Source organism: Alosa alosa, chromosome 14 (assembly GCF_017589495.1).
Source record: "Alosa alosa isolate M-15738 ecotype Scorff River chromosome 14, AALO_Geno_1.1, whole genome shotgun sequence".
NCBI classification, from domain to species: domain Eukaryota; kingdom Metazoa; phylum Chordata; class Actinopteri; order Clupeiformes; family Clupeidae; genus Alosa; species Alosa alosa.
In genome coordinates this window covers 1,861,931-1,889,094 of record NC_063202.1, presented here as the reverse complement: position 1 = coordinate 1,889,094, position 27,164 = coordinate 1,861,931, and the positions used below count along the sequence as shown (strand labels likewise).

General features: G+C 45.9%; 1 protein-coding gene across 2 annotated transcripts; it reads left to right on the top strand.

The window, feature by feature from the left end:
- dync1li2 (dynein, cytoplasmic 1, light intermediate chain 2) lies at positions 1 to 27,133 on the top strand. 2 transcript variants are annotated; one of them, XM_048263649.1, is made up of 13 exons: positions 1 to 342; positions 1,256 to 1,329; positions 1,725 to 1,841; positions 2,191 to 2,421; positions 13,341 to 13,507; positions 16,361 to 16,454; positions 16,850 to 16,985; positions 20,574 to 20,685; positions 20,890 to 20,949; positions 22,225 to 22,266; positions 22,474 to 22,591; positions 23,393 to 23,518; positions 24,421 to 27,133. In XM_048263649.1, exons 1-13 carry the CDS (start codon positions 248 to 250, stop codon positions 24,528 to 24,530), a joined length of 1,482 nt encoding a protein of 493 aa, XP_048119606.1. In that variant the 5' UTR covers positions 1 to 247; the 3' UTR covers positions 24,531 to 27,133. The 2 variants fall into 2 exon arrangements, with proteins under 2 accessions (XP_048119606.1, XP_048119607.1); XM_048263650.1 differs by having other exon boundaries at positions 2 to 342; positions 24,426 to 27,133.
- Positions 27,134 to 27,164: the final 31 nt, after the last annotated feature.

Below are 27,164 nucleotides of genomic sequence, written 5' to 3'. Positions count from 1 at the left end.
CGTATAGAGCTGTCTGCTGACCTGCCGTATCAGAATAACAACTGTGAGAAACTGAACGTAGGGTTGCGGTGCTCTGCTGTATTCCAACGCGTCAAACGGGGTTATTTAGCCGTTTATATATTTTTCAAATAATCTTACACAGAAATTCACGGAAGAACTCAGCTTTGTAAAAGTGTAAGTTACATCTAGGTCCTGAGGCGCCCAGGCTGTGCCTCTTGGTGCCTCCCTTTGTCGCTGTAGAAACAAGATGGCTCCCGTTTTGGAGAAGAAGCTCCTGGGCGCAACCGGGGCTGGCGACACCATGGAAAATAACACCGAGGATGAAGAGGGACAGAACCTTTGGTTAGTTTTTGTACTTGTCTGGTTGAGATTTACGGTCTCTTTGTGAAGAAAGACGAGCAGCTAGTGGTTGATATATGCTTTGTCACTGCTGGTTGCTACTCAGGGAAACACCGGCCCAGGCTAACGTTATGGCTTCAAAACAGTACAGTAGCAAGCTAACGGTAGCAGATCACCAACCTTGCATTGCAAATACATCCTAACCGGTTCGCCACCCAGCAGGCTAGTTTAGATTCATGGTTGGTTTGAACACTCATACTTGAAGTAAAGACTGCAGCGAATTTTGTAGTAATTTTTCTGAATTGTTGACATGTAAGCCAGCGGCAGGAATTTAGGGCTAACGCTACATAGCTAGCAAGCTGTTGTTCCTGTCAAAAGTGGCGAGCAAAACTGACCAGTGTTAGCATACACTATTTTGTTCAGGCAGCTAGTGCGCTAGCTTACTCAGTCAACAGTGTAACGTCAACGTTAGCTTTGATTAAGCTAATGCAATTGTCATGAATGTAACTTAGAGAGAGCCTATGTTAACCTTTCTGTACAATATTACGATACTGCGAAAACCATTGTTAGTTTTTAGATATAGCTGCTGCTAGTTTGCAAAACCCGACATCTACTTTGCTCATTAGTGCTATCTTTCTAGCTAGCTTTCAAGTGGTGACTGACAAGCCCTTAACTTGCACGGGCGTTCTCTGGCAGTCTTTGGAAATACTGGATGACCTCATTTGTTGTGACGGATAACGTTCATTGAAAATACATTTGGCATAATTATAGCATACAACTGGTATGTATTGCTAATGAAGCGTGTGAAGTTTCATGCTCTTTTAGTAGTACCGCTACTTCGTATCACGTTTAATGCTAAACATGATGCAGTGCTTAACAGTTGCCTGTAAGTGATGTACTTTTGTTTTTGGTAAAGGTCTTCAATTCTTAGTGAAGTTTCTACACGGTCAAGTTCTAAACTGCCATCGGGAAAGAACATATTGGTGTTCGGTAAGTAAATTGATTTCATATACGTGCATACGCCTTTTTGGACTTATGAAACATGATGATTAGTAGACCTACATAGGCACATTATGTACTCACGTTAAGAGAAGGGGAGCATTGTTAAAATTCTACATTGCACTTTACTTTGCTTTATGTTAGTTATTGCAATGCATATTTGCATATATGTTTGTGGATGTGCTTGGGTTGGATGTAGCCTTTGGGGTGGGTGCACTGGAGCTAATTTCTTTTTTTTTTTTATCAATTGTTCTAGGGTAATTTGCATCTCCTGTCAGCACTCATATTTCTCATATAATTTTTATCTCAGGCAAGGTTATTGTGTCAGTTGAGTTGTGCCTTTGGTGTTTGATGAGTTGGACCTCTTTTGTGCTGATGCTCCTCAGGAGAGGATGGGTCAGGAAAGACGACACTCATGGCGAAGCTGCAGGGAGCAGAGCACAACAAAAAAGGCCGTGGCCTGGAGTATCTCTACCTGAGCGTCCACGATGAGGACAGAGACGGTGAGTCACTGGAAGGGAATACCAGTTGTCATAGCTGCTCAGATTCCTGTTCTAGCACAGAATATGGGAGATCTGGGTGAGGTGGCAAACAATAATGGTCCTTAGCGGTGTATTTGTAGCCCTGTCTAGATTAATGTGTAGATGTAAGTCAAGGGAAGGTAGTTTTTGGTTATTGATTGAGGCAGCTTTCAAGCTTATTAAAGTGTCGGGCACTGACTTTGTTTGTCTTGTGTGTTTCGTGGTAGTATGTTGCTAGTTGGTGTTGCCATAACCCCCTCCCCCCTCCCCTCCCTCCCAACCCTCCCAATCTGCCTTGTACCCCTCTCCCCTCTGAAATTCCCCCCTCTAGATCTCACACGCTGCAATGTTTGGATCCTGGATGGGGACCTGTACCACAAAGGTCTGCTGAAGTTCGCAGTCTCGCAGGAGACGCTGAAGGACAGCCTGGCGGTTCTGGTGGCAGACATGAGCCGGCCTTGGACCATCATGGAGTCCCTGCAGAAGTGGGCCAGCGTGCTGAGGGACCACCTGGACAAACTCAAGATCCCACCAGAGGAGATGAGGGAGATGGAACAGAGTAGTAAGTGTCTTGGTGATTTTCAGGTGTTTTTGTTCGTCTTTCAGCTGAGTTCAGAGTTTACAAATAGCCTGCATCGCGCAAGGTATTCCTAGTGAGGAGCTGAAAATAGTGTGTGTGTGTGTACACTTGCATGATGTGGTGCGGTTGTAAATGAGGGTTTCTTCAAGTTTTTGTTTGTGATGCAGCAGCATCATCTGATGACCTATCTTTCCCCCTTTGAGCCGCGAAACATACTGTGGACTATTTTTGTGCATTGTGTGCTACTTTGAATATGAACGATGCTAGATAAAGCAGCAACATGAAAACTGTGGGTAGGCCTTGTTCTGCCGTGGTGCAGACTGGGCCTAATGTCTCAGCAGATCTGATTACCAGTAATGTCTTTGATGCGGAATACAGGCCAGGGGCCAGCTTGGTGAGGAAGCTGGGTTGTTTGTTTGTTTGTTTTCCTCGGTACAGTCCTGGATGCGACTGATGCTCTGGTCTAATCTTACGCACACAGGGCTTTGTGCATGAAGCGCTCCTTTGTGTGGCCATTTGCATGCTTTTTGATTTCTGCCTGAGGTACAGTGTGGATATGGCTCTCAGGCACGGCTGCTTCTGAAAGAAGCTCTCTGTCTGGTGTCGTCGGTGAATCTTCTCCCTGATGAGATGCTGGAAAACACTGTTAGCTCGAGTTTGACTCGTAGCCACTGGCTGATGTAAGATGCCAGATTTGGCAATTATTCTGCTGAAAGGTGATTTGAAATGTGAAGCTGCTCTGTGTTTGTGCAAATTGAATACACATGTGCCCCCCCCATGACATTTAATAGCCGTTTCTATCTTTGTAGAGGTGTTGGTGTAACAACTTGGGGTAATGAATTGCATGTCATGACTAAGACATAATTAAGGCGGTAATGATCTAGATTAGATGTCAACACATGGGTGTTCCATTTTGTCCTTGTTTGTTATGGAAGTGTGTATTTATTATGGACCTCAATGCCTCAATGTTCAAGGCACAGAGAGAGAACGTTTGTGTGTGTGTGTACTCAACCTGACATAAACTTCAATGTTTTTCACTAGCCATCAGACCTGAGCTTGCTGGTCTCTAGGCATCTCTCTGTGTTGTTTAGTGCATAGGAAGGACAGACAACTCCAGTCCGTCGTTGGACACTGACCACTGAGATGGAGGAAGAGGAAGTTAAGTGGTCATGGTGTTTATTGACTCACTCACACTTGGGCTAAAATGTTAAGCTCAGCCTGCTTACACTACCACCATGTAGAGCTTGGGAACACACGCACACACACACACTGATCACTTGACACCCAGCTCGTATGTCAGTGGTTGGATTTTACACCGGGGCCCCAGATCTCTCGGGGTACGTCTGAATTCTTTTGGCCGACTGACGTAGGTGGTGAGTGGGCAGCTCCACCCTTTGGAAAAGTTGGCTGCCCTCTCTAACTGGTGCCAGCGTTCTAGTGGGTGTCCTGTGCATCTGGTGGACACACTTCAGGTGTCATCAGCCAGAAGCTCCTATGTAACTGGTTGTTCTGTCACATAAACTGTAGCAGGAGGTGTCTCCCCCTGCAGCGTCAGACTCATTTGGAAATTGATTTTCCTCTGTGATGTCCATAGCTGCACATGTGTGATTGATTGGCAGCTGGCTGAATTGTCAGTACTTTTGGTATAAAAGGGGAAAAAGTAAGCAATGTCTGAGTGAATAGGTACCTAGATAGTAGATGAAGTAAACACACAGAGGAGTGAGGCTTGTTGGTGTGTCGGGCATGAAGATTGTGGAAAAATCTGCTTGTTAAACTCTGGTTGTTAAGTTATGTTGGAACAGCGCTACACACAATGGACCTCATGCACGGAAGGCTCTTTAGCCAGTGTCTTATTTCTGGTGGAGTGTTAGCTGTATTGGAACGGCATCTTCTGCTATGTTCTTCTCCTTAGATGTTCACTCTAACACTAAATATCTTGTTTGCCCAATAATAATAATAAAAAAATGAATGCATGCATGGATGTAAGAAAGTGTTTAAAAGGCTTAAAAGTGTTCCATGCATATGATCCATTGGCAGGGAAGTTAAACAGTAGAGATTTGTTGTGTACCAGAAGACAAGTTCCTTGAAAGTGAACCTGTTTGAAATGAGGAATTACAGACAGGCTATATCAAGCATGCAACTGTGAAGCGTTCTAATAGTTTAAGCAGACTGGTCTAATGTTTTTGAATGTACGCGGCACTATCACATCGGGTGTAGCCAGGTTCCATGAATTATATGGAAGCCAATGACTGCAGCGTACGCACCTGGTGAATCCTGCGTGTTAGGTTGGTGTTGTTGTTATTGTTGGTAAGCTGTGCCCAGACGAAACAAGCTTAGAAAGACACAATAGGTGTGAGTGTCTGCTTCAGTATGCCAGACAGCAGCACAGAGAATGCAACAGCAGCTGTGGTGTGAGAATAGTATAGATAGATAGATAGATAGATAGATAGATAGATAGATAGATAGATAGATAGATAGATAGATAGATACATACTTTATTGATCCTCAAGGGGAAATTCAATTCAAGTGTGAGCAACACTTTGGGGAGACCAAGGCAGTGTGGAGAGTAGTGGCTGTGAGTGTCAGGCAGCGATGAAAGCGGATCAGCTAGCAGCTCAGAGCGCCACACAGACTGTCCTCGGAGCGCCGGCCAGACAGACAGCCTTTCGCTGCTGATCTGGCACCAGTCGCCGAGGTGATGTCATCTCTGAGAGAGAGGGATAAAGATAGAGACGGAGGGAGGAGGAGGAAGAGGGGGTAGAGGGCAAAGAGGTAGAGACGAGATGAATAATTCTCCTCATGTAAAAGTGAAAGCACAGAAGGAGAGATTGGTAAGTGGGGGGTGTACAGAAGAAGGAATGAACGGATGAGAATTAGCATGTCAAAAGCACATGGAACACAGACAGGGAACAAGCAAGCGAGCGAGGGAGGGAGTGAGAATGTGAGAGGGAGGGAGGGAGGGAGGAGTAGGCATGTGTCCAGCAGTTCTTACAGGGCGTTGCATCATGTGCTTTTCCTCCCACTGCTGGATCAGGGCAGGCAGAACACTGAGCACCATGCGAGGAGGAGGAGGAGGAGACGACGAGACACAGACAGACAGACAGACAGGCAGACAGACAGACAAGGCAGAGAGAGGGAGAAAGACAGAGACAGAGAGGCTGCCTCAGAGCACTGTCAGTGAATACTCAGCCAAGCCAGTATGTCTGCCAGCTGACTCACATGAGGGACTCTCGCTATTTGGTCAGAAAGGTCAGAATGGTACTGTTCACAGCCGATAGCAGCAGCCTCCCAAAGCTTTGGCCTAATCATGCATTGTGTTCATGTCGGGTCCCATTGCCGAGTCAAGTCTCCTGAAACATCAGTGTGGATGTGACCCAATGGGGCTCTGCGAGTGCGAACGTGTGTAGCGTGCCGTGGAAGCGTATTGGTTTCATATGGTCACTGTGTAAGCATTCGGCTTTCATACGGCTTACATGCTATACGCGCTTAAAACAACAGCATGCCGCTTTCATACGGCCTACATGCTATACGCACTTAAAACAACAGCAAATGCGACCCTGTGCCGCCGCACAAGCCCTGGACCCGCCCTTGTTTACACAACGTCGCACTTGGTGCAAAGTCGAACAATGGCCAGCGATTAGCTCCCATGTCACTGTCTCCAATTAGTCTGCCCTGTGGCCTGCAGTCCCTGGGCCCTGCTGGAGACTGGAGTTGTACGTTCGTGGTGGGTCCAGGGACCTCGGGCCAGGCTTGACCTGTGGGTCTGCCCCTGTCTGGTTACGAGTGGTGTGAAAGCAATGCAGAGATTAGGCTGAGTTATGTCAGAAATGTACACTATGCACATCAGAGGCGGACTCCGTGTTAAGGAGCCTAGATTGCGTGAAGCAGTGAAGATAAGGAGGCAGTAAGAAATTGTTTGTTTGTTTGTGTTTTATATGTGTATATGTTTTATATGAGTTTGTGTATTTTTGACTGTAAGCGTGTTTGCTACCTAGATGAGTTTGTCTATGTGCATAAGTGCGTGTGTAGTGTGTGTTTTTAGGGGTAGTAGGCATCTCTGCGTGGATAGAGGCGAACCTTATCTGGCTGCCTGAGCTGTAGGGACAGAACAGCAGCCATGTGATGACTAAACAGCAGCCATCAACAGTAAAAGGGGGATCAGTATCTTTACGGACACACTCATTGGGTCTTTCCCTTCAGCCATCACCCAACAAAGCATCCTTCAGCTCACAGGACACTTGCTCTTGGCTCCCAGCAACAGCTAAACAGCACAGCATAGTTTCCAATAATGATGGCCGTGTGTGTGTGTGGCAAGCAAGTTCCGAGAGCAGTGGTGACTTAGTCTGTAAACACCCTTTGGGAAAAGGCTAGCTGAGCTTTTGCTTTGGCATCATGTGATTTAAGCCTGATCAAGAGCATATTATGCGTTTTGAAGATGTTAAGTCTCCTGTTTTCCCCACTGCTGAGGCTAGTGGCTAAATGTGTGTAAGAAACACTACAGGTATTTATGTAATGTTTGGATGACTTACTTTTTAAATCTGGTTTGATTAGAGGTAGGTCATTTTAGCCACTTTACATAAGTAGTCTTGCAATTTACACAGGCCTTACAGGCCTTTTTCTCTGGTATTTAAGTGCACCATATGTCTTTTGTTTGTGTGTATCTCTGCTGTCTCTGTGGGTGTTGGATGGAGAGAGAAGCTGTGTGTGTGTGTGTGTGAGTGAGTGATCCATAAACTGCATTCCTCGGGTTCCTGAGGAAGCACTTCCTCCTTCCCGCCTCCTCTGTGCTTTTCTAGGAGCACAAGCTCTCGGCTGACGTGGCCAGGAAACACTGATCTGAGTACAGATCCGTCAGCCTTACATCACTGTCCCTGCTATTATATGACTCAAATACGGATCTGAGATCTGTACTCTGTCCCTGCTATTATATGAGATGTCCTCGGTGACTCAAATACGGATCTGAGATCTGTACTCTGTCCCTGTCTGGGGAAACGGCGGCAGGCACTCCCTCTTCCTGTGTGTAATGAGTGGGCTGGCACTGCTAACGATTACTAGCCTCCTGTGACAGATGTGCTTGTGAGTAGAAAAGTGCAGTCTGAAACCCTGCTGAGGGATTTCTTCTAAGCGTCTACTCTACATGGAGAGATTGGGGACTTTGGGTTCTTACATGGACAGTTTGATGCAAGAAGATCTGCGACTTAGTGGTCTGAAGTGGGCAGTCTGATTGAGCAGAGCCTGCTGCAGAAAGGAGGACACTTGGCTTAGTTTTGAGACAGATTTAAACTTGGCACACCCAAAAGAAAGGCACAAATCAGCCCACTCTTAAGATTATATTGGGTGTAGTGCCAGTCGACCAATAAGCAGGTCACAAAAAAAGTCACATTGTTTCTATGTTTACTAAAGTTGAGTGTTTCCTCTACATTGATTTTGGGGTGACGGTCTGCTGCGGCAAAATGAATGCCGCCACGGTATGAAAATTAGGGCACGCACGATGTAGCTGGGTCATTCCATGTCAATTCAACCAGGGCCCAAAAATTCTGGAAAAAATTACCAGGTGTACCTATGTTACCTACAGGGTACACTGTAAAATTACTCTTATGTAAGATCAATACTTTCAAGATGCAGCCAGTTTACAGGAGGGGGTGTCGGTTTTGTTGACCTCTTTTTTTTTAAAGTTCAAAGTTCACAAGCCCACAAGCAGAACTAAACCATGTAGGAATACATTTTGCATGCTGGGTACATACATAGGAGCGTGTCTTAGCAAAATTATCCCGCGATTTGGTCTGGACCAATCCTGCATGGTCATAGCTGTCCCTCAAAGTTGATACAAATTTTATTGGAGTTTTGGCTGGGCTCTGTTTGACCTTCCAGAGAACATATTGTGTACTCAACATAGGCTCTGAGATAAGTAAACCTCTCACAAAATGAACAGAAAATGTCGAACTCCCAGAGGTCTGAACAACCAGACCCGTCTGGAATCCTAAAAATCATTTTGGTTCTCATTTTCCAGGCACCTAAACACCTTGTGGGAATATACAAGATTTTTTTTAAATGTTTTTTCTTTATTCTCCATGATCTTTTTCTTTTAAAACCTGGTGGCTTGTCTTAGCCAAATCTTTCTTTTTCACTATCACCTGAGACATGGGCCAAAGATGCCATTGACATCAATATGTTTTGTATAGAGCCACCACAGGTCACTTCCATACAAATCCGCTGTGCTGGCAGTGTAAGGACTCTATAAAACATATTGATGTCAATGGGGCATTTTGCCCATGTTCAGGGTGGAAAATAAAAGAAAGATTTGCATAAGACAAGTCAAATTATGTTTTCAAAAAGAAGGGATCATGGAGAATAAAGAAAAAATATTTAAAAAATCTTGTATATTCCCACAAGGTGTTTAGGTGCTCTGAAAATGAGAACCAAAATGATTTTTAGACTTGTACGGTCTGCTGTTCAGACCCTGAAATTATTATTTTCTGTTCATTGTTTTTGTGAGAGTGTTTCTACTTATCTCAGTAAGAGCCTATGTTGAGTACAAATATGTCTTCTGAAGGCTTAACAGAGCCCAGCCAAAAACTCCAATAAAATTTGTATCAACTTTGAGGGACAGCTATGACCATGCAGGATTATACAGACCAAACGTGACTATTTTGCTACATACTATTCCTATTTATGTACCAGCATGCTGAACTGACACTCCTGCAGCAATTTCGCGGCTGTGAAACTTAATGAGCTAAAAAGAGGCCCGGTGAAATGGTACCTCTATAAAGGCACTAACGTATCTTAAAGTGATCTTACATAGGCTGTTACAGTGTGTCTCCTAGTAGCTATAGAGCACACTACAGTAATGTTCAGAGGCTGAACTTTAAGTCGATGGTGGGCACAAATGGAATGACCCGGCTGCTGGTGCTGCTAAATGATCCTGCTGATGTATCCTCCCCCACTGGCTGTCGCTCACATTGCAATTCAAAAATAAGTAAAACTAGTCAGATGTTATTATGGCCCGTCTAGTTTCACTTCACATTTTGTGTTGATGTAGCCTAGTTTACTGTAAAAAAAAACCATTAACTTTCTTCCGCACTGTTTTCTCTTCATTTTGTAGCACTGGCCACTGCTTCAGAATTGGGGCAGGCGCACAATATTGTCATGTCAGCTGGCTAGTGCTCACATAATCGCAGTTTAACAATAAACAGCAATGCTAATCAGAGGTACCTGTCTAGTTTTATTCCATACATTCCTAATATTGTTTTTATAGACGTTTAGTGGCATGTGCTATCAAGAGCTTCCATTCACTGAGCCATAGGTTACTGCGGTGCGGTAGCCTATGTCTGTCGACATCCCATCTTGGATGGTCTGCCCCCACTGCTAAAAACAAATCTAGAGGAAACACTGTAGTTTATGCCTCACTGTGTGTGCCAGAACTTTGCACTGAATGACCCCCTTCACTGGTGATGGCTCCATTATATTTATGTAGGTAAAATGGACCAAGCATTTTGTGATCAGTGAGATAGGATGAGTAACAATCGTTATTGTTCTGAACAGTCAACTTGCAACATGGGCAATGGTAGCCTAAGCCTAGTTACTATGTTAAGGATTTAGGAAAGATGAGCGTGTTATTGACCTACAGGCTGTACAGCTTAGCTTATGTAGTTACTGGTTAAATATTTCGTATCGCAACATCGGACCGTAAGTATCCCATATGTGTCCTTTTTGATCAGGCATGTCATCCGAATTTTGAGTCGCATTTTAACGTGTTTAACCTGTTTTGCACAACTAGACAAGCAGACGGCAATGCTAAACCCCACACGGCAATGCTAAACGCAAACGAAAGACAATTAGTGCATTGATGACCATTTTAGTTGCCATCTGTTGCCCTGATGGGCATAAACCTTCTTTAAAGCATCACAGCACTTCCTTATTGGTCAGTTGCTGCATCAAGAGTGTTTTCAATGGGCAGTAGACATTACCAGTGACCCTTTTCTTCAACAAATGTATCCTGTATACGCTGTGGGGGAGGAGTGGTCCAGAGAAAGCTCATTGTTTCCAGTCCTATATGAGGACGGGGCAGTGTTGACGTCCCAGAGACTCTCTCAGAGTTAACTGCTCCACCGAGGCTGTGGGGGTTTGGGCGAGGCGAGTGGCAGAGGCAGGACAGAACTGCTGTCGGCATCACTCACATCAGAGATGGTCCACTGCAGTCAGACTTCACTTTAAAGTGAGAGGGAAAGAGAGAAGTAGAATGGAGAGGGAGAGGAGCAGCGCAGGGGTCAGAGAGACTGACCTGAAAAGAGGCCGTGACTGAAAGCCAGCTCCTCAGTCAGTAATCAGTCAGTAATCTCTCTCTCCCTGCCCCCCAGCTCCTCAGTCAGTCCTCAGTCAGTAATCTCTCTCTCCCTGCCCCCCAGCTCCTCAGTCAGTAATCTCTCTCTCCCTGCCCCTCAGCTCCTCAGTCAGTAATCTCTCTCTCCCTGCCCCCAGCTCCTCAGTCAGTAATCTCTCTCTCCCTGTCAGCTCCTCAGTCAGTAATCTCTCTCCCTGCCCCCCAGCTCCTGAGTCAGTAATCTCTCTCCCTGCCCCCCCAGCTCCTCAGTCAGTAATCTCTCTCTCCCCCCTGCCCCAGCTCCTCAGTCAGTAATCTCTCTCCCTGCCCCCTGCCCCCCCCAGCTCCTCAGTCAGTAATCTCTCTCTCCCTGCCCCCTGCCCCCAGCTCCTCAGTCAGTAATCTCTCTCTCCCTGCCCCCAGCTCCTCAGTCAGTAATCTCTCTCTCCCTGCCCCCCAGCTCCTCAGTCAGTAATCTCTCTCTCCCTGCCCCCTCAGCTCCTCAGTCAGTAATCTCTCTCTCCCTGCCCCCTCAGCTCCTCAGTCAGTAATCTCTCTCTCCCTGCCCCCCTCAGCTCCTCAGTCAGTAATCTCTCTCTCTCCCTGCCCCCCCAGCTCCTCAGTCAGTAATCTCTCTCTCCCTGCCCTCTCCCCTGCCCCCAGCTCCTCAGTCCAGTAATCTCTCCTGCCCTCAGTCTCTCCCTGCCCCCCAGCTCCTCAGTCAGTAATCTCTCTCTCCCTGCCCCCCAGCTCCTCAGTCAGTAATCTCTCTCTCCCTGCCCCCCCAGCTCCTCAGTCAGTAATCTCTCTCCCTCCCTGCCCCCTCAGCTCCTCAGTCAGTAATCTCTCTCTCCTGCCCCCCCCCAGCTCCTCAGTCAGTAATCTCTCTCTCCCTGCCCCCTCAGCTCCTCAGTCAGTAATCTCTCTCTCCCTGCCCCCCCAGCTCCTCAGTCAGTAATCTCTCTCTCCCTGCCCCCAGCTCCTCAGTCAGTAATCTCTCTCCCTGCCCCCAGCTCCTCAGTCAGTAATCTCTCTCCCCTGCCCCCAGCTCCTCAGTCAGTAATCTCTCCCCTGCCCCCTCAGCTCCTCAGTCAGTAATCTCTCTCCCCTGCCCCTCAGCTCCTCAGTCAGTCTCTCTCTCCCTCTCCTCTCTCTCTCCCCCCCTCAGCTCCTCAGTCAGTAATCTCTCTCTCCCTGCCCCTCTCCCTCAGCTCCTCAGTCAATCTCCCTGCCTCTCCCTGCCCCCAGCTCCTCAGTCAGTAATCTCTCTCTCCCTGCCCCCCCAGCTCCTCAGTCAGTAATCTCTCTCCCTGCCCCCCAGCTCCTCAGTCAGTAATCTCTCTCTCCCTGCCCCCAGCTCCTCAGTCAGTAATCTCTCTCTCCCTGCCCCCTCAGCTCCTCAGTCAGTAATCTCTCTCTCCCTGCCCCTCTCTCCCTGCCCCCTCAGCTCCTCAGTCAGTAATCTCTCTCTCCCTGCCCTCTCTCCCTGCCCCTCAGCTCCTCAGTCAGTAATCTCTCTCTCCCTGCCCCCTGCTCCCCAGTAATCTCTCTCTCCCTGCCCCCCAGCTCCTCAGTCAGTAATCTCTCTCCCTGCCCCTCAGCTCCTCAGTCAGTAATCTCTCTCCCTGCCCCTCAGCTCCTCAGTCAGTAATCTCTCTCCCTGCCCCCCAGCTCCTCAGTCAGTAATCTCTCTCCCTGCCCCCAGCTCCTCAGTCAGTAATCTCTCTCTCCCTGCCCCCCCAGCTCCTCAGTCAGTAATCTCTCTCCCCCCCCCCCCCCAGCTCCTCAGTCAGTAATCTCTCTCTCCCTGCCCCCTCAGCTCCTCAGTCAGTAATCTCTCTCCCCCTGCCCCCTCAGCTCAGCTGCTGTGGAGTGGAGTAGACCCCCCATCAGCACGCTGCTTCCCTCTGCGCAGCTTCAATGCAAACACAGGACATGCAGCTTATGCAACAGCCCTGGAATGTTCTAACATGACCATGTCCAAATGGGGGCTTCAAGTCCCACGGCTGGATCAGTGCTGAGTGTGAACATGACTCTGTATAGGTGTGGAAAAGCAGGGATCCGGTCCCTAAAACACACTGCATGTGGAGTTTACTAGGTGCAGAAAGACACAGCAAAGCTCTCTCTGTGTCACGTGCAAGTGTAATGTGAGGCATTTTTCTCCTTAACTGTGTTCTCTGATAGCAAGTTGCCTTGGGCCTAGACACCTAGTGTAATGTGCTGCAGTGTCTCAACTTCACAGGGCTGAGGTTAAGTTAAGTGTCTGTGGGTAACTAGAAGACTGCGATGTTGCAACTGGCATGTTGGCTCCATTTTCTCTATTTTGCCTCCGGTTGCTCATGACATTTGAGACTGAAAGCGCTCCGAGTTGTCCCAACGCTTGGGTATAATGTTTTTTTTTTCTCATTCCATTAAGCACACTCCTCCTTTTTGCTACCTCACTCTCCTTTTCTCACTTGCAGATCTATATGTTTTCTGTTTCTCTCAACGTCATCCTTTTACTGTTTGAGTACAGACAGAAAGACTCAACCCCCCAGTGAAATGTTTCATTAACTGGACATTTCTTGTCCCCCACCCCCAGTGGTGAAGGCCTTCCAGGAGTACGCGGAGCCCGAGGACAGCACGCCGGCATCACCCCAAAGACGAGCGCCTGCGGCTGGGGGAGAAGATGAGGGAGTGCTGCTCCCTCTTGGAGACAACGTCCTCACACACAACCTGGGCATTCCAGTGCTAATAGTTTGCACAAAGGTGAGCAAAACACAGGTCTCCCTCCCTCGAGAACCAAGGACACAGGGCACATACAGAAGATGAAATAGGATCAGGGTGGCGCCAAATTGGGTTTAGCTGAGAAAACGTTGGGAGATTGTTTTTACATTGTTAATCAGTTAAATGAGAATAGGTCTACTGTCATGGCTCATGGAGTTTGGTTAGGACACATTTCATATAGTGTGCAAAAATCGTAAACTTCACCATACATTGTACACGTCCATGAACACAGTTTGTGTGTAACATGAATCGACAGAATTAGCTACATTGCCTCTAGCTACAACCACGAGTCATTGTAAGAACATGCAGCTGAATGATGGTAACATTGTCCAATGGGTTTACAGTTCAGTAGCACTGATTGTGTGTGTGCGTATGGGTTCTGAAGCAGGTTTAGTGCTGTGTGTGTGTGTGTGTGTGTGTGTGTGTGTGTGTGTGTGTGTGTGTGTGTGTGTGTGTGTGTGTGTGTGTGTGTGTGTGTTAGAGTCCTTGAGGAGAGCTCAATCAGGCCGCAGTGAAAGGCTGTCTTTATGGAGGCTGCGGTGCTGAGCCTGGAGGGCCGCGCTGACAGCACTCAGCCCTGTGTTCATCACATGCTGCTCACAACACACTTCAGCTGCCTCATCTGGGCCACATCAATACCCACAAGACACACACACACACACATACTCACTTACCTCCTATTAACTCTTACACAATACCCGTAGGCTCAGGAGCCCTGCGTCTTTGAGTACGTAGGTGTGCAGTGTTTCCCACAGAATTGAATTCTATTTGTGGTGATAGATTTGCAGAATTAACTTGAATGCAACAGTTTTGAACAAATTAGCGCAGCGTGGTTATGATGCTAACCAGATTTAAGCACTATTTAGCACAACCTGGAAAATCATTGTGTGGTGGTCAATGTTGATATTGTGGTGGGCCACCACAAATAAGTCAATGTATGGGAAACACTGGTGTGTGTGTGTGTGTGTCACAACTACGATCACACACACCAGTGTTTCCCACACACAAGCTGTCAAGTCCTATTATGACATGCAGTTTACTTCCTCCTCATCCTCACCAGATGCACTCGCACCCCTGCTTCTGTCCTATTGCAAATAAACACACTCCATTCTCTACACACTGAACAGTAATTCCCTGGAACACACACAGATGTGCTCTATTCTGCCTCATGATAACGGATTACACACACACACTTAACTGTCTGACCCCCGACTTCTCACTATAGTCCATCATGTCATTTGCAACAAACAAACAAATTTGTCAACAGTGATCCATCCTAATCTCCCACCTAATTGGATGGTGTATTTGTGTTGCACTCTTTAAATATGAATACCATCCAGCTAATTGCTAACTCCAGCTAACTCCATAGCCGTGAGCCGTGTGTGTATGGTACACCCACGTGCTGAGCCGCACCGGCAGATGGAGAGTGATTTCCCCACAATCTGTCTGGCCTAAATGATTAAGGGGGAATCTGTTAGCACTGTCTGCTGAAGAGTTGTGTGATGTTTGTTTTAGCTTGTTTCACAACACACCAACACAAACACGTGGGAATGTGCTGTTGCTCTCCACATGGCCAGACTCTATGGGAGGCCTGTGTATGTGATTTAGCAGTCCTGGAGTGTGTGTGGGTGTTCATAGGAAGTGCCAACCGTGTGTGTGTGTGAGTGTGAGTGAGAGAGAGCGAGAGAATGAGAAAGTGAGAAAGACAGATAGTCAGTGTGATATCTAAAGTCCAGACTATTTTAGATAGCTGTGTGTGTGTGTGTGTGTGTGTGTGTGTGAGCTCAGCCAGTGAGAAGCCCCGCGTTTTTTGGCAGGCCTGGTGCTCCAGCCGAGTGTATGTATATTTTATGGGGACTGTGTGCATATTTAATGGAGCCGCCTGGCACCCGCCACCTTGGCATCTCCACGGTGAAGACGCGCCTGGCAGTCCCTGAGTCATGCTCCAAGATGGCTGTCCATGGAAACGCCATTAATGAGGTCGCCATGGGGAACGTGTGTGTGTGAGAGAGACAGAGAGAGAGAGGCAAAATCCATGTGTTCGTGTGAAAAGAGCAACGTGTTTGTGTGTTAAAGCACCATTCCGAAGGCCATTATGGACAAGCGTTGTGTGTTCATGTTAAGAGCCTAAGGGTGGTAGCTACAGCCCGACTAGTCTTTTTTCCCAAAGGATGACTGAGACTCCTGGCGATTAGGGCAGGGAAAGATGGATGGGGAGAGAGAGGATGTTGAGCCAGAGCCTCGCTGCTCATTTTTATGCCCTTCAGGGACACCGTAGCTGTCTTGTCTCCGCAATAACGGTCTTGTTCATGGCTTTATCTCACACCCACTCTTGCACTCTCCCTTTCTCTCTCTTTCCCTCTGCCCCATCCCTTTCTCTCTCTCCCTCTGCCCTCTCCCTTTCTCTCTCTCTCCCTTTCTCTCTCTCCCTCTGCCCCATCCCTTTCTCTCTCTCTCCCTTTCTCTCTCTCTCTCTGCCCTCTCCCCTTTCTCTCTCCCTTTCTCTCTCTTTCCCTCTGCCCCATCCCTTTCTTTCTCTCCCTCTGCCCTCTCCCCTTTCTCTCTCCCTTTCTCTCTCTCCCTCTGCCCTCTCCCCTTTCTCTCTCCCTTTCTCTCCCTCTGCCCCATCCCTTTCTCTCTCCCTTTCTCTCCCTCTGCCCCATCCCTTTCTCTCTCCCTTTCTCTCTCTTTCTCTGCCCCATCCCTTTCTCTCTCTCTCCCTTTCTCTCTCCCTTTCTCTCTCTTTCTCTGCCCCATCCCTTTCTCTCTCTCTCCCTTTCTCTCCCTTTCTCTGCCCCATCCCTTTCTCTCTCTCTCCCTTTCTCTCTCTCTCAGTGTGACGCAGTCAGCGTGTTGGAGAAGGAGCATGACTACAAAGAGGAGCACTTTGACTACATCCAGTCCCAATTGAGACGATTCTGCTTACGATGTATCCTTCCTTCAGTCTACTGTCAGAGCAGACCATTCTCAGGGGGCAAAAAAGCCCAGTCTGTGATGTCCTGACATAATAGTACTAAGACCAGTCTGTGATGTCCAGACATAATAGTACTAAGACTAATGGGCATACAGCAGTGTATTATGGCAGACATGACCCACGTGTCACAACATCGCTATGGTCTATAGCTGTTTGTTTTTTTCCATGTCTAGAAAAGGAATATGGAGGAACGTTTGAGGTGTTTACAGGATTGTCACAGTTCTCTCAATTCCTGATATTAAAAGTGAGACTGGTTGTGCCAGTTGTTGTCAGTTGACCAGAGACATTTGCGTAACGTTACATGGGATTACCTGTATCTGGTTGGCTCCTTAACCCAACTCCCTCCTCAGACGGAGCTACCTTGATCTACACCTCTGTGAAGGAGGAGAAGAACCTGGACCTCCTCTACAAATACATCGTGCACAAACTCTACGACTTCCACTTCACCACGCCCGCCTTAGTGGTAGAGAAGGACGCAGTGTTCATGTAAGGACTCCTTGTTGTCTCCTGTGTTCCACATGGCATGCACATTCTGAAACAAAGGCACTTACTGGGAATCCACTGCTCTTGTAGGGCTAAGGTCTAAATATGACTGCTGTTGTGGAAGAGGATGCCTCAGTGTTCACTTCTTATCACAAAAACCGGGGTGTTTCTACACAGACATGAAATAGGAAAGAAAGAAAGTGGGTCAGACTATTAACATGTTGCTTAACAGGGTGCAGGAAATGTGTTAGTCAAGGTGGTAGGTCGTCCGACCGGGGGGGTTATGGTGTTGGTCCGACCGGTGGTGGATGCTGGCTGGTGTCTTGTTTGTGCAATACACTACAGACTCTGTAGATTTAACAAATATTTATTAAACACTACATATTAGATAAATAACCAGCTTCTCAAAATAACAGTTAACAAAGTAATAACACCAAACAAACAACAGTATACAAATATTTCAAAATATTTGTGCAATTTTAACAAAGACTATTACAAACTATAGAACAAGTGCAAAACAACAAAATGTGCAAATGTGATCAGTACAATCCATCCTCCTTGGCTTTAAAAAGAACATTTCAAGGGCCCTTTGGTAATTGCTCTGTTTCACTAGTGGACCATTAATGCCCATCTTCATGCAGGCTGTCAGACTGTTTCACTATTGGCCCATTAATGCCCATCTTCATGCATGCTGTCAGACTGTTTCACTATTGGCCCATTAATACCCATCTTCATGCATGCTGTCAGACTGTTGCCCTGCAGCCTGTTCCGCAAGTCTGTTCTGATCTATACACCAAGAGTGAATAAAGTTTAGATTATTTTATAGTTTTGTGTAATATGGATGGAATTTGAGCGTGGAGCGCTTTTTAATTTAGAGGCCGGAGCGGCCGGCCTCTGTCTGAGGCCCAAACCCACCCAGAATTCATGTCTTCCTAATAAAACCAAGACCGTTAAATTTCAAAGATATTGGCCATATAGCCTAAGTTTGTTGATGGGGATGGACGCAGTCACGGGCAGGCCTGGCCGGGCCCGTCTATTTGTCAGTCTTGCCCGTCCGATTAGAGGACTTTCCTTCGTTTACGCTCACCATCTTAAACAGACGCGCAAGTCAACGCTTCGCTCAAGTGGCTGTTTACTCGGCGCCCTTCTGCACAAATTCGCGTCAGGTCGCTCCGCTCAATTCCGCTCCCTGCGCCACTTAAAAATCATCCCACTACAGTGAAATCATAGCCTGACGAGCCAGACCCACATTAAAAATGAAGGGTTTAGGCACTCACCGTTTGCAGTGCTCAGTCTGAGGGGCGGGATAATCAGTTATCAGTCTTTCAAATTCCCTCTGCACGCAATAGGACAGCGGCAGCGCTATGAGTCCCATGCGTTTCCCACCAGCGGAGCTAGTTGGCTAGTTCAAACGTTTGCCAACTTGATAAAAGCTTAACTCGTGTCACACTGTTCGCCAGCAGCAACATCCATCTTATTTGTTTTCAAGTAGCAGGGAATTCAAGCCAAACCGTTGCAACTCTGCCATCAATCATTATGTTAAGCCCACCTAACGACTCTATACACGATTTCATTGGCCTGATTAAGTTTCGATTTCTGGAGCTCACAAGCCAACGGAGAGTTGCTAGACTAGCCCTGGCAGCAAATGTAATGCTAGGGGTGCGTCTAGATTTCTAGGCTAGTGAAATCACTCCATGCTCGCTCCAATTTAAAAGAGGGATAAATAATCTACAAGCCAAATTGTCACCTTAAACAGTAAACTTAAATCCCAAAGAACTAAGAGCAACGGCAATATATTTCACTCAGAACATTTATTTTAAAAGATGCAACAACAAACACGCTTGGCAACGTTAATACACATAAGCCTAAAACTAAAGGGATCAGAGGGATTCATTTCCTAGAGAATACAGGCTTAGCATCCAAGTTTTACTTTAGCCTTCTACTTGATATGAAGCATATTCAAATTGCTCACGTTTTTCTTTGCTCTCCGTAGCACACTCTCATGTTTCCGCGAAATGTGTCCTCTTAGATTCTAAAATGAATCTTTACTCACTGAAACTGTGTCACCACATGGTTATTCTTGGTCTACATTGTTAGTATCTAGTTGTTTTGTAGGAATAGTACACTTGTACGATCAGTTTCCTTTCTAACAGTAGCGTAGCCAGAAATGTTCAAATTGGTGGGCACAGAAAAAACGGGTGGGCAAAGCGAATTTGATTGAACATAAGAGAGGCCTAGATTAGATACACCATACAAGCATTAATCATAGGCATGTTATATTTCTTACATAAAAGAGGAATGCATTGAATGCATTTGATCACAGCTGACAAATTACGCAGAAACATTTTCAACTGGAGCAAAACAATGCATGAATGTCACATGAAACACAATTAAATTGACCATATTGGACAACTGCCTTATCATAGGCATGTTACATGCATGACATGAAAAGGTGAACTTATAGAACGATAATGACAAATTACGCAGTCGGCTAAGCATTTTAAACGACGTGCGCAAAACTGATGAACTCCAGCATCGTAAGAGGAATGCATTGAATGCATTTGATCACAGCTGACAAATTACGCAGAAACATTTTCAACTGGAGCAAAACAATGCATGAATGTCACATGAAACACAATTAAATTGACCATATTGGACAACTGCCTTATCTTAGGCATGTTATATTTCTTACATAAAAAGGAATGCATTGAATGCATTTGATCTGTGACAAATTCATGAAACATTTTTCAACTGGAACAAAACAATGCATGAATGTCACATGAAACACAATTAAATTGACCATATTGGACAACTGCCTTATCATAGGCATGTTACATGCATGACATGAAAAAACTTATAGAGCGATAATGACGGTCGGTAAGCATTTTAAGCGGCGTCGCCAACAATGAACCCCATCTACCACAAACCTTTCCTTGAGCCTGCAATCTTATGACATAAAAGTGGAATATGAACGCATTTCATCACACCTGACAATTAAACCAGCATCGGTGCCGCCGTGATAAATTAAAACACAAATTGAAGCAACAACTTGACCATTGGACAATCCTACCACAAAACCTTTCCTTGAGCCTGCAACGTTTATGACATAAAAAGTGGAATATGAACGCATTTCATCACACCTGACAATTAAACGGAGCTGTAATTTGACTGATTCTTGAGAGCGAGGAGCGGGATATTTGCATCGCTCAGCTCAGTTCCGCTCACAAAGCTCTGAATTTTTTTTGGACACGTAGTTAAGGCGGCAGGCTTCAAAGTGCTGCGGGAAAGCCTGCTTAAAGAGCAAGGGACAAAGGATGTAATTTGGATGGCTGCTGAGCTCAAATCAGAACACTCCTGTAAGGGTAAGGCTCCCTCTTACTATACCTGGTGTAGTTGGCGAAGAACGATGGAGTGTTCATTTATTAAGGCATTCCTTTCCCTCTTAAACTGCAGGGACGCACACTTAATCCGGTTCATTTGTCAAAACCTGTTTTTCATTCAAGTGCAGTAATTAAATACCTGCGATTAGGGTAGAGTAGCCTTCCTTTGAGAGTGGCAAGCTTTTTTTTCACCCTGCTGTTCTCCTCACAGTCCGTCCGGATGGGACAATGAGAAGAAGATCGCCATCTTGCACGAAAACGTCTCCAACTTAAGACCTGATGACCCGTTTGAAGACGTCATCGGGAAGCCACCGGTCCGGAAGGTGCGTAGGCGTCACCGACTTTAAAGGGCCTCTTACAACTTGGTGTCATGAAATGCATCATTAAATGCTTTTCTTTCTTGTTTTTCTTTCTTTCCTTTATTTCTTTCTTTCTTTCTTTCTTTCTTTTTCTCTTTCTTTCTTTCTTTCTTTCTTTCTTTCTTTCTTTCTTTCTTTCTGTCTTTCTTTTTCTCTCTCTGTGTGCAGTTGGTGCATGATAAAGAAGTGTGTGCTGAGGATGAGCAGGTCTTCCTCATGAAACAGCAGGTTTGTGATCATGTGACCTTTTTCCATTAAAGCACTATGACAACCGCCCTCATGTACATGGAGGAACAAGACTCTAGACAAGCCTCTCCTCTTGGGCAAATGTGTACACACACCGACCCAAGTCACCCTGGCTAACCAATTAGGGATGGGTGAAGTCTCTCAGCTCTGTTTAATTGGATGGGAAAGATCCATAGGGAGTTAAGTTTCTTTGGCTAACTAGGATGCTTGACTCACCTGAAGATGCCATTGGTGTTCAGCCTTGTCTTAACGCTTGCTGGACTTAGACACACTAGGCACATAACTGAAGCTTTCCCTTCACAGAGCATAAATATAGTTTTGGAAAACGTGCCCGATGTTAGACTTGCTGTTACTACTGATTATTACCAAAGTACAGGTTTCAGGTGCAGGTGGTGGTTTTCAGCAGTTAGCCCATAGGGTCATGGTCAGGGTCAGAGAGCAAAAAGACTGTTATGGGCTCAGTGAGGACTGTTATGGGCTCAGTGAGGACTGTTATGTTTCCTTGGAGTTGATTTGAATAAATGTAATTTGAATCCCCAACACAAATGGAATCATACAGTTTGTTGTATGAGAATCGGATGATTCAGCAGACCATTGCTGATTAATTCATTAACTGAGAGGCCCCAGCTCCAGCCCCTGCCATGAGATCCTTACCCGCAGCACAAACTAAATTATCAGCAACACACAACAGGAAAAGAGCCTTCTCATTAGTCCGTATGTATTAATAAGTTCAATTCTCCTAGCCATCATGCACTGAAACCTGCTTTCATGTTTCTCACCGGTGGGATTCTCCTAATAAATGGTAATGAATATGTGGAATTGGAGAGGTCAAGATGGCATGGCAATGGAGAGGTCAAGTTGGCATGGCAATGGAGAGGTCAAGTTGGCATGGCAATGGAGAGGTCAAGATGGCATGGCAATTGAGAGGTCAAGATGGCATGGCAATGGCAGTTCTAATAAAACATACAAAACCTAGGATGAACACACCCAAGATGAAGAACGTACAGAACTAGCTAAATATTTTCAGTAAATGCATATTGTGTCTCACTGTGAAAACTGGTTGTGGTTAATAATGTTTGGGTGTAGAGATTTAGGATTTGCACCTCAACCTGGACAGTATTCTTTCTAAAAGCATGTCATTTTGATGTCTTTGCCGTATAGATGATAAATCAGGTTCCATGTTGTTAAAGTTTGCTGTATTGTAACCTGTTCTCTTTATCTCATTGATATATCTTTTATTTCACTCAACCACTGCAGTCCCTGCTAGCCAAACAGCCTGCCACACCCACAAGAGGAACAGTAAGTGTGATTCACGCAGACACACCCACCCAACCCACCCATCCCTGTGCACTACGCAAACTCTTTTCCCATGTGCTTCCAGCTGTTAACGCCTGAGTTTTTTTTTTTTTTTTTTTTTTTTTTTTTCTCTCTCTCCCCCCCCCCCCTATCCCCCTCTCTCTCTCTCTCTCTCTCTCTCTCTCTCTCTCTCTCTCTCTGCGTTTTCAGGAGTCGCCTGCACGGGCCGCCTCTGGCTCGCCCCGGCCCACCGGTCGCCCAGGCCCCACTAACGTGGCTAGCGTATCGCCCATGACGACGGTGAAGAAGCCGGACCCCAACATGAAGGGTGAGCATTGAAGTCTCAACTGTAGTCTGTGCTCAGTGCCGGGTTTGGCTCCTGTGCGTTGCAGCGTGTAAAGGAATAGCACTGCACAGTGTTGAGTGCAGCCAGGCCAATACAGAGCGTGCTGTAACCCGAGTGGGCTCCATGTTGGAGATCATCTCTCTCTCTCTCTCTCTCTCTCTCTCTCTCGTGTTATCTTTTTTCTTTCTTCCTCTTATCATCTCTGCTCTTACTCTTTTCTCCCTGTTGTCCTTGTCCCATCTGTCTCACTTTTCTCGTTCTCTCTTCCCATCTCTCTCTTCCCATCTCTCTCTGACATTGTATCCTCCTTTCTCTGATTTTACTGTTTATTTTGTATGTACCCATTTTCACAGTCCTCTTTCACTTACTTCGTCTTCGTCCCTTTCTGTTGATACACTGGTTCTCCATTCTCTCAGGACGTTGGGAGACCCAGACTAGTGTGTAGCCAGTGCCCCCTAGAGCTGACTGTGTACATATTTCCAAACAAATACTGACACTACAGACAGGACTGAATTATGGAAGTTAGCAACTTATTGTGTACCTTTTTTACCCTGCCACCTTCAGGGAAAATACAAACAGATTAATATTTAGTGTGGCTTTGTTGATTATTCTCCACTAGTTTAGTGTTCAAGAGAAAGAGAAAAAAAAGGTATTTTATTTTTCAAGCAACTATCCAAAATGATCAATAAATATTGTTAGAATTGGAATCCCATTCCAAAGAAGGTTAATGAAATGCAAATGCATTTGCTGTCTGAGAGCTGGCTGATGCTCTTCTGTGGTCAGGGGCGGCAGCGAACGAGGGAGTGCTGGCCAACTTCTTCAACAGCCTGCTGAGCAAGAAGACCGGCTCCCCCGGAGCCCCTGGCTCACCGGGGACCCCAGGCGTCCAGGGCTCTGCCAAGAAAACAGGTACGACCCCCACCCCAAACCTCCAAAACCCCCCCAATACCTTCAGTCCCCTCCTCCTCTCTCCCTCACACACACACACACACACACACACACACACACAGGCTGTCTGTTGTTGTCTTTGGATCCTACTGTTGTGCTCTCTCATTCGCCCTGAGAGAGAAAGAGACAGGAAAAGGAGAAAAGAGAGGGAGAGCTTGGAGAGGCCCACCTACCCATCAGCCCCTCCTCCTCCTCCTCCTGCTCCTGCGCCAGTGGAATTGGGTGAACGACGCTCTGGCATGAAGCATCCCCGACCCCATACTACCACTGATGCGTCACGCGCTGTGGCTGACATCATGACCTAATGCTCCAGACTAAACTCCTCATACTGCATACTCACCACGCTGCATATACAGTACACCCCCCTTCTTATGGCTTGTGAAATAATATCATCACTTTCATGTTCTGTTATTTGTCACAACTGCAGCTTGCAACATTGCATCATGATTGCAATGTGGTGCAAAAACAGTTCATACGTGTTTCTGATGCTGTAAAGTCTTCTTTCTGTAGACAGAGGGAAGAAAATTAATTGCAGTAGGTTTCACAAAGCTAGCTGCCCATTGATCAGTGATAAGATTTATCAGTGCTGTTTCTCTCATCTGTCATTATTCAAACCCAAAGAATCATTCTCATTCATTCGCATGGAGCTCTCGAGTTTGATTCCCTCTGCTGTTTTTAACGGCTATTTTTGCATGAGTGCTGCTACCCAGTCCATCTTTCAGGCATGGACAAAACCGCACGTCTGCAAACTCCATAAGCTGGTTGGCTTGTGGTGGTTTGAGTAACCCCTGTGTACGTCTCTCTCTCCCCGCACAGAAGCTACAGGAGATTACTTTCTGTTTTTGTCTTCTCTCTTTCTCAAGGGCAGAAGCCGGTTTTGACTGACGTCCAGGCGGAGTTGGACCGTATGACTCGCAAACCCGACGCCATGGTAACGGCCAACAACACCCCAACGACAGAGAACGAGGCGTGACCGCACTAACAGCAACGTCCTTCAAACGAAAAACCCTGGAAAAACAAACAAATCAAACAAACAAACAAAATTACAGACAACAAACACACTCACCGACATGCATATATAAGCAAAAAAGAAACAACTTTGACCGTATGACCAAAACTCCCCAAAGCGTATGTCCAGTTTGCAGCTGAGCTCGGTTTGCTCCGAGTTAGCGGGAATGCTAATCAAACAATTGCATTGATTAGAATGAAAGGACGGGGAATGTATTGGATTGAAGAGAGAGAGGGGGAGAAGTCCCAAAGGCTTGGCGGAGTTCGTTCTTGTTTCATCGACCCTAATGTTCTCTCTCTCGTTCATAATAATTTTTAACCCCCTTTTTTGAGTCATGCAAGGCTGAGTGAGTGAGGGAAACACTTCAACTCCCCGGGAAGGGAAACAAAATCACCTGTCCCGTTACTTTTTATTTAAATTTTTCGCTTGGTGAGGGGAGCTAGTTTTCGCTCGTTCGTCCTGCCGTCTGCTGCGTCCCTCTTAGCCAGTACCATCCATCCGCAGCTTCCTGGTCCGCGTATCCTAACCTCCAACCAACTGCTGTGGCCTCAGGGGTCTTCCTCCGAAACGCATTCTCCAACTTGTTCCATTTACTCAAACACAAAATGTTATGTAGTGTGTATGAAATCAGATGATTTATCAATACTGTTTGTATTTATAATGGAAAATCCAATCTTTTTTTCTCCTCCCTTTTGTTTAGTTTTTCCTCCCTAAATGGTTCAATTTGATTTTTGATCATAAAGTGTTCAGCTAGCACATTTAACTCCACTTACTGTATGACACTAAAACGGCACACTCCTACTGGCCAATAGCATAACGAGTGGCTACCTGTCCGAGGGCCAATCAGACACCACTGAGGATCCTGTAAATATATTAAGAAGAAAACAAATATTTGCTATACAAGTTTTTTTTTTTGTTTGATTTTTGTACAAAACAAATGCAAATGCAATTATTTTAGCAAAATTATGAAGTGCTTCAGAATGAAGTCTGAATTGGGAAGAGGAGGAGTTGAGTGGTTTAGCATGGCAAATCTTTCTGTTCCCATGGCTACAGGTGTATGCATGTTTTTGAGTGAAGGCGCCAGGACAGCATCTTTACCTTCAAAAGAAACAAACAAAAAACAAAACTCCCAAAGTGCCTGGCACATTGTACTGTTTGTGTCGTAGTAGGGGTGCTTGTCTCGTGGAGAATTGCACTGTAGTACAGACAGCAATGGTTTTCTTTTTCTTATTTTTGTCCACATCATTTTCCAATTAATTTATTTTGTTTCATTTGTTTTGTACTACTTACGTCTGGTCTTTGTTTGATTTGACTATTTTTGCTTCCATTGGTGGCCTAGACATTGTTCAGCTGAGCAATAGAGAGCATGCCTTTCTTTTTTTTTTCCTTTTGTTTGAATAGTCAAGTAGGGAAAAGTGGCTTAACTAGGCCGTTAGCTGCACAAGCATTAGAACCAACTGTAGAGAAAGAACCTACGTGCCCTAGAGGAACACACTCATGTGGCTCCGCCTACTTGTGTAATATCTCAATGCCGCCAGGCCAGGTGTCACAGGACGTTGATTTGTGCGATATTTAAAAAAAGAAATGGCTTTGTCCTCACACATGAATGAAAGACGAAATGTTATTTGTGTACTTTTACTCAAATCAAATGTTGCTTTTTATATATATATATACATGTTATATAAACTCAACTGTACTGCAGTTCATGTTGAAAAGAAGACATTCCCAGCACTACACCATGTAGATGTAGAAGCGTGTCCCCATTTGAAGACTAGTTTTGGCTGTAATGTTTTCCATATTTCTCTGCCTCCCTCTGCATCTCTCTCTTGCGCGCTCTCTCTCTGTGAGTGTGAGTGAGTCTGTGTCTGAGTGAGAATGAGAGTGAGGATGAGAGTGGCTCATCCCCTTTGCCATCAGTGCAGTTGCTCCGTACTCTCTGTCTGTACTCAGGGTAGAGCCTTAACTCCCCCCCAAACGCCAGCCTTGCCCTCTGCCTCTTCATGCCCACGCCATGCAGTCTGCATCCACAGCCATTGGGAGTTTCATGCCATGCTCACGTTTTGCAGTGTATTATGGAGTCAGATGCCACCATATCAAAGAACAGATACACCAGAGAACTGCAAATATTATTTGGCTCATCAGGGTGTTTCGTACAAGCACAGGTAGTTTAAAGCCTCAAAGCTCTTTTTTCCTCCATGTTCTGGTGATGCAAACGTTCCATGTTCTGGTGATGCAAACGTTCTCCTGTGGTTACTTTGTTTTTCCCTTTGCCTTCTCTGTTCAAGCTTTGAACTCTTTTAACATGACAGCGCAGCTATGTGGCTTCTTACTAACGACAACCACATCTTTTCAAAAAAATGGACAAAAAAAGGAATCTGCTGAGAAATTGGAACCAAAGACCTAACTCCCACTTGTGTTTTTAGACTGTGTAGCGTCTGTGTAGAGTAGCGTTCCCTCCGTCTCTTGCCGAGCTTCTTATTCCAAAATGGATTTTGTGCCTCCTGGGGTGGTCCGGAATTTAACTCCGGAACCTTGGGGTTCAACTCAGTCATTTTAGCTCTTTCTGAGGGAAAAAAACCCACATTGTAGTAGTGCAGT